General features: G+C 28.5%; 1 protein-coding gene across 1 annotated transcript; it reads left to right on the top strand.

The window, feature by feature from the left end:
- Positions 1 to 8,072: 8,072 nt before the first annotated feature.
- Positions 8,073 to 12,067, top strand: LOC114419590 (NAC domain-containing protein 73-like). Its single transcript, XM_028385305.1, has 4 exons — positions 8,073 to 8,233; positions 8,361 to 8,615; positions 8,751 to 8,940; positions 11,016 to 12,067. Exons 2-4 carry the CDS (start codon positions 8,439 to 8,441, stop codon positions 11,627 to 11,629), a joined length of 981 nt encoding a protein of 326 aa, XP_028241106.1. The 5' UTR covers positions 8,073 to 8,233; positions 8,361 to 8,438; the 3' UTR covers positions 11,630 to 12,067.
- The last annotated feature ends 271 nt before the right edge of the window (positions 12,068 to 12,338 follow it).

Raw genomic sequence — 12,338 nt, forward strand, 5'->3', positions numbered from 1 at the left:
TGAAGGTAAGTTAGGCTTAAAGACAATTTGGTTGCTACTTTGTTAGTTACATTGAACGCTCTTATGAATATAAGTTTTATAGTCCCACTACTAGATTCTTTTTTGAGACGGGAATACAAGATTTTTTAAGGAAGTTGAGTTTGGAGGAAAAGGAAACAAAAAGTGTTTTCGTTAAAGAATAACTTGTTATTCACAATGTATAAATCTTTGTACTTACTATTGTTCAAAAAACAGATCTGGTAATTAATAACGATACTATTACTAGCATTATTCAAGGACAAGACAACACTAAGATTTCCCTTCAAGAATTACTTATAGTTCAAACTCAATAGTCTCATGAAATATCATTAAGAAGATCTACCACATAAAGGAGAAATGCAAATTCCAATGATTATGGTGTACTTCTTCAAGAACACATGACATTGGGTTGACTGAGGAAGATCTAATTAACTTTAGTCAAGTCGTGCAATGTTCTAAGTCTCAAAAGTGAATTATTGATTCCATGAATGATAAGGTAAAATAGATGATTGACAATGACATTTGGAATATTGTTAAATTGCCTGAAGGTGTGAAACCCAGAGGTTGTAAATGGATATTTATAACAAAAAATTATTTAAATGGCAATGTTGAGATATATAAAGTTTGTCTTGTTGCCAAAGACTTTTCTCAAAAGGAAGACATCAATTATAAATAGACTTTCTTTTCGATTTCTTAAAAAGACTCTCTTAGAATAATAATGACACTAATAGCTTATTTTGATGTGGAGTTGCATTAGATGGATGTAAATACCATGCTTCTAAATGACAATATTGATGAAAAAATTATATGATGCAACCATAAAACTTATTTAAGGTTATCTAAAATTTATGGTGTGCAAACTAAAGAAGTTCATTCATGTCCTTAAACAGGCTTCTTGTTAATGATATTACAAATTTTATCAAGTTATTGCCTCTTATGGCTTTGAGACAATTTTGGTTGATGATTGCATATACCAAAAGTTCAGTGAGAGTAAATTTATCCTTTAGGTATTATATCTAGATAATATTTTGATAGTCATAATATAGTCTTGTTGTCACAAAAGAATTACCAATACAATTTATGGTGTATTAACATGAAAGATAGTAAACCAAAAGATACACTTGTTGCTAAAAAAGATAAGTTAGTCTCAAACAATGTCTCGTTAGTAATCTTGAAAAAAAAATAGATGCAAATTATTTCTTATGTTTTAGCTGTGAGAAGTCTTATGTATGCTTAAGTATGTTTTCATACTAACATAACTTTTTGTGAGAGTCATTAGGAGATATGTGACCAATCATGCTATGCAACACTAAAAAGTAGTAAAATGTGTAATGTACTATTTGAAGAGAACAAGAAATTACATGCTTACACATCAGAAGTTTGAAATTTTAGAGATTATAAGATATTATGACTCCAATTTTGTGGGATGTCTAAATAGTAGAGACTCCACATTAGGATACATCTTTAATCATAATGGTAGAGTTAATATATTGCTATGAGGCATCAAACCATCTGATATGACTGCAAAATTTTGTCATTTGCTAGCTTGTTGTTACAAACATTTAGAGGCCATTAACTATTTATTGTAACAATAACTTAGTTGTGTTATATTCCATGAACAATAAGTGTTTAATCAAGTTAAAGGTTATTGACATAAAATATTTGGTTGTTAAAGAAAGAATTTAAAAAATAAAGATATCTATAGAACATAGGAAAAGGTAGTATGCTAGCTAACCCACTAACTAATGGTTGACACTTGAGTATGAACATGTTGCTTGTATGGTGTTGTTTTAGTTGTTGCCTTGGATTATTGGGAATTTTTATGTTCTATGTTGCATTTGATTTTCTGCTAAAATAAAGATTATAGGTTACAAGTTTAATATAAACTTGTTTATTTACATGCAATATTTAAATTGCACTTAAAGACTTCAGATTAATCTCACTAAAGACTTAAGTTAGACTAGTTGAAAATAGACATGAGTGAGTTCAATTGCAATTAATCTCTATGCTGCTCATTCATATTGATATATGTCTTTAAGTGTATTGATGGGGTGGTCATTGAGGTTTAGTCACACTTATTGTAGTGACAAAAGCTATAATGATTTCATTATTGGTACATGAGATGAACCAGACTGTTAAAGTGAAAGTCTACAATAAATAGCGTACAGATTCACGCCTAAAGAATTGTGATATAACTTTTAGAATATGTAAACTGAGAGAAAATTGTTGAAATTTTATGTTCCAATAATTAATGTAGACTAACATTTTAAGAAATTTGTATTAATTATTTATCATTAGTGTGTTTTATTATATGTGGTCAAATTATGCGAGCCTGTTAGACTACTAAATAAAGTAATATGAACTTAAATAAGCAGATGTTAGTGTTGATTTATTAGGGGATAATAAAAATCCTATTATGTTAATACATCATAAGAAGACTATATAATTTCTAATATATCGAGTCCATACAACAATTTCTCTTCTCCTCATCTAAAGAATTACGAATGTCCTATTGAAGAATAAAGAGACACTAGTTGAGAAAAAATAATAATGTCATTGTTCATGTTTATGATAGATTATCATAAAAATCTCATACCAATTGTTGAAGAACGTTTTGATCATGAACAAACGGATCGAGATATTTTTTTAATCCTTAATAATCAAACATATTATAAATCTTAATACCTATGATTTTTTGCTTCCGCTTAAAAAATAAAGAATAGAAATTAAAGATTATAAATCTAACACAAATATATTTTATAATATAAATCTATATATTATGTACAAATTTATCATCATATATGCAATTGCCATCAATTTTAGTCTTCACCGTGTTACCTTTAGGTGGTCCAGCCGTCCAGGTAACATCACTCGCGGTGAGGAGACAAAAATTTAAGTGAAAAAAGGATGGAAATTCATTGAGAATCTATTTGTTCTTTCTTCACCCGCCAAATAGTTGAAAGACTACCTTGTTTCCCTGCAGAAAGAGATTTGCCCAATATTGACCATTACCAATTAAGAAACTTGGTCCTATATTTCTTAATCAAATTCCGTTAGTTGGTCTAGAAAGGAAAACAAAGAAGGGAAGTGAATGTAAAAGTAAGGAATGTGATAAAAAAAATGTAAAAACTGTCAATGTTATGATTTAATTTTAAACCCTATAGCCTATAGGATATCATAACAAAGTTACAAAATAAATTATAATAAGAGTAAACACGTTAGTTTGTAACATAAAAATACTGGTTATAACATTCTATAATTTTTTTCCTAATATTTTGAATGTAAAATATTATATATTAATGTTAGACTTGTAATACCAAACATATTAGAGATAAGATATTCAACACTTTAAATTTGTTTTTAACATATATTTATTTAGCAATCCAATGTTTATCTGTTACTTTCTATAAAATGCCAAAGTTTGTTAGTAGTGGTCTTAGCTGTTAGTAGTGTCACTTGCTCGCTGTATTTGAATTTTGTTTAGTGGTAATGTGTGAAGGTAATAGCCTATATAAGGATGCAACAACAAGGCAATAGGGGAATGAATTTGAGTAGAAGGATGTCCTTGTCCTCGAAACAAGGCTCACAAGGTCCTTTATTTGTAACAAACACACCATTTTTACATAGAAAAACATTTTCACATCTTAGCCTGCTGGAGAGAGGAAATATTTCCGAATTTTTAGGGTACCCTGTGAACAAATATCCAGTGAAGATGACTAGGTGGGACCTATATATAATTCAAAGGATTAGAGCACGTGGTTATCAACCACTTGATTTAATTTGATTTTTTTTATTAAAACAAATCAAATTAGATATCAATATAAAATTAATCAATTTTACGATAAAATAAACTTTAAATTGACAAAATAAAATCAAATGATTTTGTGAATATCTCTTGATAGAATTTAATCAAATTACATTCAATCTAATTTGTGAACATCTCTTAATAATAATAGGAATACTCTTCTCTACATACTAAATTAGAATAGTTATTTTGAATGAGAATATTTTAAAGATCTATTAATCAACAAAATTGTTTTCAAGAATTTTTCTTCAATGAGAATACTTTTAGGGATTTTAATTTTCTTGATCTATAATTTCTTTGGATTTATTCTTTTCTTCTTTGTTTTTAAACTGAATTTCAGTATTCTTTAAAAGAAATTATCATTGATTAAAAATACATTTTTATTAGAATATAAATTATTTATCATATGTTTAAAATATTTATTCATTATGGAATTTAAATATAATATATTTTTTATATTTAAAATTAGTTATTTATTAGATTTTTATTATATAAAATAAACATTTATCCTTCATCTTAATCAATGATCACGTTCGAGTTTTATATAAAATTGTATTAAATATTCACAAGAAAATTTTTATTATTTATAATAATCTTATCTGATTTATATAAAATTATCTCTTTTAGGAGCTTTAAGTATGATTAAGACTCAGAATGTGATCAGTTCCATAGTCATTGGATCGAAATTTTTAAAAATATCTCAGGATTCCACTCAGAAGTTAAAGTCTCTAATTACGATGGTTACATATATATATATATATATATATATATATATATATATATATATATATATATAAAACTTATTATATGAATTGCATATATTAAAATACTAATTCAAAATTAATAATGTAAGCTAGCTCTACAGGTCAAACCTGGGTCCAAACACTCCAATTGTATTATGGATTGTTCAATCGTAATATAATTGGGGTGCACAAGAGCAAATACACTGGTGCGTTGCGTAATTATCTTCCTTGCATTCTATGTATTACATGTAAAGATAATGAATTAAAACGTATGTCTCTTCTAAAATGCGAAAATATATTTTAGAAAGTAAATTTTAAAATTATAAATTAAAGTAAATTTTAAAAATATTAACCATTGCTTTAAAACAAATTACTCCCTCTGTCTTTAATTATAAAATATAATTGATTAATTTATATTTATTAAAAATTTAGTTAATTTAATTATTAGTATTAAATTTATTTATAATTATAATATTTTTTCAAATTTAACCTTAATTTTATTGGGAACCTACTCATCTTCTCCAATCTCCATAGAAGAAAGAAAAATACAATTAAAGATATTTTAATAAATAAAATTAATATACAAGAAAGATGAAATGAAATATTATAATAATTAATAAGGGATAAAAAGATTTATTGACTATGTTTTATAAATAAGGAGTATTATTTTTTAACAACAATGTCTTAATTATAATTTTTTTTATCTTTTTACTTTTTACAATTATCTAGAGAAATAGAAAGATAAAAGAAAGAAATGTAAAATAAGACGTGTGATATAACAGAAACAAATATAAAAAAAAAAAGTGACGTTGTTATAAAATGTACTGTAAGAAATTATCTATTAATAACATAATATTTCAAATATTTAAATCCAATAATCTAAAGGAAATGCTCCAAGAAACATGTTTAAAGTATTTCTTAACAATACACAAACTCACATTATCTTTGCTTTTCATAGTATATTGTTTTTATTTTATTTCACTTAAATGTTTACAATAGAATAATGTTTTAGATACATAACTTTAGGTATTTGTAGTGTTGTTCTTTACTTTTTTTTTTTTATATAAATTGAAGTTGTTTTAATTACTTATTTGGTTCCTATAGTTTTACGATTCATACTTTTTTAGTTCTTATAGATTGAAAGTGGTTTTTTTAATCCCTATAAGTTATATTTTAATTCTCCTCTATCGTTTATATTTTAATTTTCTTTTAGTCTCTTAGTTTGAAAGTGATTTTTTAATCTTTATAATTTATATTTTAATTTTTTTATCTTTATAGTTTGAAAATGATCTTTTTAGTTCTTATATTTTATATTTTAATTTTCTTTTAGTCCTTATCATCAAAATATGAATAATATTATCAATTATAATTAATTATAAAAATATTTAAAAGTAATTCGTAATTAATTTATCACAAGATAATTTTTAATAAAAAAATAGTTAATAATTTATAATTATTTTGTAACCAATTATTTTTATATATTTTTTTTGTAATAAGGAATAAAAGGTAATTAAAATATAAATTATAATAACTAAAAGATTACTTTCAAATTATAGAGACTAAAAAAAATAAAAATAAAAATTATAGGGACTAAAAAAACTACTTTTAGATTATAAGGACTAAAAAAATTAAAATATAAATTATAGGAATTAAAAAAAATCATTTTTTAACTATAGAAACTAAAAAGGTATAAATCATAAAACTATAAAGAACAAATTAATAATTTAACTAATGAATTTTTATCTTGGTAAGAAATGCTTTAAACACTAAATACGTATTCTTTTACAGAATTTTGTTATCATAATAATTATTTTCGACTCTAGTAAAATTGTATCTTATGAAAGATAATGTACTTCACACAAAATAAAAAAGAAAGATAATTAAGTGGGTGTAATTATAATGAAATTTATTATTTTGATTTAAGAAATAACATCACAAATACTCAACCAACATCATCTACGATCTAAGTTTGGTTCTATTTTTTTTTTTTTTGACAGAAAATGTTGTTCCTTAGATAATAAGCATTTTGCAATTACTCTTTGGCATGAACACAAATGCTTATATTTTAGAAAATGGAAACGCGTATAGGGAAACCCGCGCGTCTATGCCAAAAAACCAAATTAACAAAGGTGCCCTAATTTACGTGGTGTTCCTATGTCAGTTTCCATGCCATGTCTCGTGCTGGATGGCACATATCACGTTTTGGTATAAAATTTCTTCTTCTCCTCCTTTTTTCACTCCCTCTTCCCTCCTTCTAACAAACAATCTTATCTACAGAAACTGTAAGACAACTGGACATTATGCCCTTATACGTGTATACGTATCTTGAAAAACAACATTCTCAAAAAGCCCTAAAACCCTAACTCCAAACGTTAAAGTTATCATAAAAAACAAATACGAACAAAACCAGCTGGAGCTTAATATCTAAGTTTCGTATTGCTTAGCTTCTTTGAGAAGCTGACAAAGACGTGTCGGCTGGTATATAGAAAAATGTTTATTCACAATTCTTAATTTGAAGGGTTATTATGTTAAGCTGTGTTCGTTTCTTTTCTCTCCGTATACTTAAAACCATGAGCATCATTCCACATCACATAAAATTTCATAGTGAACTGACAAAAACGCCACACCAAGGTGTGGCATCAGTGAAAATGTTCAACAACTTACGCAGCAAGCTTCACGTACATACCAGTTTATAATCACTTGGAATTTTATAATTAATAACAAGATGCTAACTGATTGTGACATTCATATATGCACCCCAAAGCATGGGACATCAACAAAACCACGTTGAAAAAATTTGATGATTCAGGACTATTACTTGATATTTTGAATAGTATTAATTATATAGCACCTTGTGTATGAAATTAGCATACATTTTCGTTGAACTTGGAAGGAAACGTGAAGGGAACGTGTATGTGCGCGAGTGTGAAAGAAAGAGGAGAGAGAGAGATCCGTTACTTAAGATAAGAAGTCTACGTGAAGAAAAGGGGTTAAAAGGGTATATACAGTGTTTTTGTTGGTTGGTGCAAAGATGTATACATAATCATAAACGTATTCTTTATGTGACATTCTTTGTCGGTTCGTATGTACATTTCTGTGAATTCTTACATGGCTTTAAGGACACTCTAATTTGACACTGCATCAGAACTCCTAACACAAACACATGCTCTCACTAAAAAAGGTGAAACGTCCTAAGAAGAATCAGGTTGCCCCATCTCCACTCTTACCCACCACCGTTTAATTTCTACATTTTTCTATCTTGTTTTCTTTTGTTCTTATTTAGTAGTGTTCTCATTGTTCACATAATTAGGGCTAATTTTTATTTCCTTAGCCAATCTAATTAATCTTTTCATGTATAATAATAACAACCTTTTAACTCCCTAAGCCAATTAATGCAAGTTCATAATTAATTTAGTCCTTGATATATACAACCGTATATACGGGGACACAAGCAAACTTGGCGTCTAAGCATCATTTTCTATATGTAGAACCCACTTTTGAGTCCCACCTTTCTTTTATCGGTTATACCCTTTGCCCCCTCTCTCACTCTCTCTCTCTCTCTCTCCTTCTCAGTGCAAACAGTTTAGAAAACCAAATTAATCTAGTTCAATCATACATAGAGAATACAGTGTAAAGAATAGATTTTCTCCCCTACCAAAAACAAGAGGTGAATCGGGAAAAACGTGTTTTGAAAGAGACAAGGCTATGAGCTTTACCTTTTCCTTTTTTTGTTGCTCCTTCTCTGTTATTCTTTCTTGTGTTAACTTTTTTTCCCTTCCTGGTTATATTATTAGGGAGCTGAGATATTGTAAGGTGGTGTGAAAGGAATTAACAAGGATCTGTTTTGGGATATATGGGCATAAGAGAAAGAGATGACATGGTGCAATGACTCAGATGAGGAGAGGGGAATTGATCAACTGGTTGCACCAACAATTACTCCTACTTCAACTAATAACACTACTGTTCTTACTGATCATCGCACAAAAGCAAGCGAAATTCGCACCTTAACTTGCCCCTCATGTGGCCAAAACATTGAATTCCAAGACCAGGTACTGAAAATTAAAAGAGGTTTTGATTCACTAACCCTAATATTTGTGTTTTTATTTTATTTTATTAAACCTTGCCTTTAATTTGTTATTGCTATTCTTTTTTAATTTCTTTGGGTTTTGTATATGGATTAATAGACTGGAATCAATGACTTGCCGGGGTTACCAGCTGGGGTGAAGTTTGATCCGAATGACCAAGAGATATTAGAGCATTTGGAAGCAAAGGTACTGTCTGACGTGCCAAAGCTTCATCCACTTATTGATGAGTTCATACCAACGCTTGAAGGAGAGAATGGGATCTGTTATACGCATCCAGAAAAGCTTCCAGGTGTTTGATATTTTATTCTTGCCTTCAGAAATTTTTATTATTATTAATTTCGTCATGTTTTTTGGTGATTTTGGAAACGGGTTTTAAATTATTATTATGACAATAATAGTAAAATACTTATAATTTATTTGCTCTCTCTTCTATCCCACTTCCATCCTATTTTCTTCTTATCTCTTACTTCCTTTTCCGTTGACGTCACATATTGCATCTATCATTTTCTCTCTTTATTTTTTTTCTTTTCTTCTTATCACACACCTCTTTCTACCGTCAATCCACTCCATTTTGAAATAGACAAATATAATTGCTCATAATAATTTTATGACAAGTCTTGATATATTATGAAAAATTACAAACTAGTATGACTCAGGAACTACTTGTGAACACAATTGTAGTTGCAAATGGTTTAGTAAAGCCTTGGAATGGAAATCCCGTTTGATTCATAGGTTAAATTCCAAATTTTTTTGACAAATCAAAATTTTATTGTTAAACTCGTAATTGAAATTCTACTTTATCTGGAGACATCAAATTGATGTGTTGCATGAAACAATGTTTTAACGTACGTTTGTGTAAACTTTGCATAAAATACAGAAGTAACAAAAACATTATACCGTTTGTGTAATTGAAATTCTACTTGATTTGAAGACATCAGACTGATGTGTCGCTTGAAACAAGACTTTAGTGTATTTTTGTGTGTAAACTTTGCATCAAACTTTCTCTCTTTCTGATGCATAAAAACACAGAAATAACAAAAACGTTATGCGTTTTGTTTATTAAAAAAATAAAAAATCTGCCCACACACACGTTTAATGATGAAAATAAATTTACTGAAGGAAATTAAGGCAGTACTTTAGAATGACTGCCAAGACATTAATTTATATATACTCTCTACACATGAAGTAAATAATATGTTAATATAATTTGTTATTGGTTTTAAAATTCCATACTTGTTATGGAAGAGATTCTAAAAAGTAAATTTAACTCCCGGGGGAGCCGGAGATTGTAAAAATTAGGGGAGAAAATAAATAGATGATAAGATATTTTACCATTGAAATAAAAAAAGTCTCATCTTTTGGTTTGTTTTTTCTTGAATTCCTAACGTAGCAAATAAATTTTCTGTCCATTGGAGTTATGTGTCACTCTTTGTCTTCGAAGAAATCAAGAAAGAAATGGGAGGGGAATCACATCTGTTAACCAACTCGTTCTAGTATGTTACAAGGAAAAATATTTTATTCCTGTTGTCAATTACTACCAAACTCAATGGTGGCATCTCATCTTACATTTAGCCATGTGGCAAGTAAATGTAAATGTCTTCCCTTAATCTTGAGCTATAATACTTTGAAAAAAATAAAGCATTACACTCAATTGATGTATTATTTTCCAACATATTCTTTATTATTATTGAGTGAAATTTATATTAGTCTCACTTGCTATATAGATAATAAGACCTACATGCATTAATACTCAGATTACTTGGAACTGAAACCACATGCCTCCTCTTTTTTTATAATCTCTTTTAATTGAAAAATGACGTGTGATTAAAATGTAATACCCTTTTCTTATATTGTTGGTCTTTTATGCTAATGTGTCATTTTTTAATTAGGGGATAAGAATGGGGATCAAGTGATTTTATTTTTAATTTATTATTTGATGAGGCTAATAAAGATCAAAAGGGAAAAAGAAAAAAAAAAGAACAAACCTAAGTCTTGGAGAAGCAATTTAGCTTTTCATATCTTCACCTCAAAGCCATATTAATGTACTCAATCTAAAGTTTGCAAATCCGCATGCATTATATATACTTCATACATGCATGTGGAAGAAAGATTTTAGAACTGAAAACAACAACCCTTTCTATAACTCTCTTCATTATGTTTTTCTTACCTTAACTTATCCTTGAATTGTTAATGTTAATGTTTTTATGTTATTTTTCATTCTTGATTATAATCTCTTTTCCCTATATATTTCCCTTTGTATATGCATACATGAATCTCATACATGCAAATTTAGAAGATCGAGTTTCTCTATGTAATAATAAAAGATATATGAAACATTAATTAATATTCCGGGAAGAATTACAGGTGTAAGAAAAGATGGACAAATCCGCCACTTCTTTCACAGGCCATCTAAAGCATACACAACAGGAACAAGGAAAAGAAGAAAGGTTCACACCGACGAAGAAGGAAGCGAGACAAGGTGGCACAAAACAGGAAAAACTAGACCAGTTTTTGTTGGTGGTGCTGTGAAGGGGTTCAAGAAAATCCTAGTCCTCTACACCAACTATGGAAGGCAAAAGAAGCCTGAGAAGACCAATTGGGTGATGCATCAATACCACCTTGGCACTAGCGAAGAAGAGAAAGATGGAGAATTGGTGGTTTCAAAGGTTTTCTACCAAACACAACCTCGACAATGTGGTAATTCCATTATAAAGCAGGATCTTTATGATGAAGAAAGATTGATGACTAACCAAAGTGTCCATAATGATGATGACAACAATATAATACCTAGAAATAATAATGCAAGTGCTCTTATGGACTACTACAATCCTTCTTTCATAAATTATGACCAATTGGGTGGTCGTAGTAATAGGGAAAATTCACCTCAACTTATTCCAAATTTGGTCATGCAAGGTGATAGCTCTTCTTTCATTCGATTAGCAATGGATGCAACCAAAGCCAAGATGGACAGAAAATAGCTCCTTACTGGAAGAACTTTCTTGGTAGAACATATAGTAGTGACAATGACCATATATTGATGTTGATGTTTTTTTTTTATATTACTATTATATATATAACATGTATTTATTCTATATATGGGACGATAAGTTGGAAGAAAGACAAGGCTTCCATTATTATTATTATATATATATGTGTGTCGAGGATTACCCATTTGACGACCCTGGTTGCAATTGAGAGGAGATAACGGTTGTTCCGGTACTGTGGTTTTTATCTTAGGTTTAATGTACAGGTAAATTTGTAAAATCGTTCACATGTGATTCTATATGTCAAATTATGCAGAGTATGTTTGTTTTAAAGTTCAAAACCCTCCAAATGGACGTTCAACAGGAACATGTAATTTCCTTTTCCTTTTTCTTTTCCGGCCCTACATAAATACAGATGTATTTTCCATTATATATTTATCTACCGATGATTTTTTGGTCTTTATTCTATAGAAACCTTATTTACAATCACGCATATTTTATTTTATTTTTACACATAACCATACATCATTTGGATTGTGAGTTAATGTTAAGGTAGATTCCCGTATGTGTTCATCATGAAAAGCCTTTATATTTCTTTAAAACATGCATGCACACTTTTTTCATACGCAAAATTTATTTTTTAGATTTTATATACATATTTATATACATGTTGATATCTGTGCTTTTAATTGGGTGTAACAAC

The sequence above is a fragment of the Glycine soja genome, chromosome 7 (assembly GCF_004193775.1).
Source record: "Glycine soja cultivar W05 chromosome 7, ASM419377v2, whole genome shotgun sequence".
Lineage (NCBI taxonomy): Eukaryota > Viridiplantae > Streptophyta > Magnoliopsida > Fabales > Fabaceae > Glycine > Glycine soja.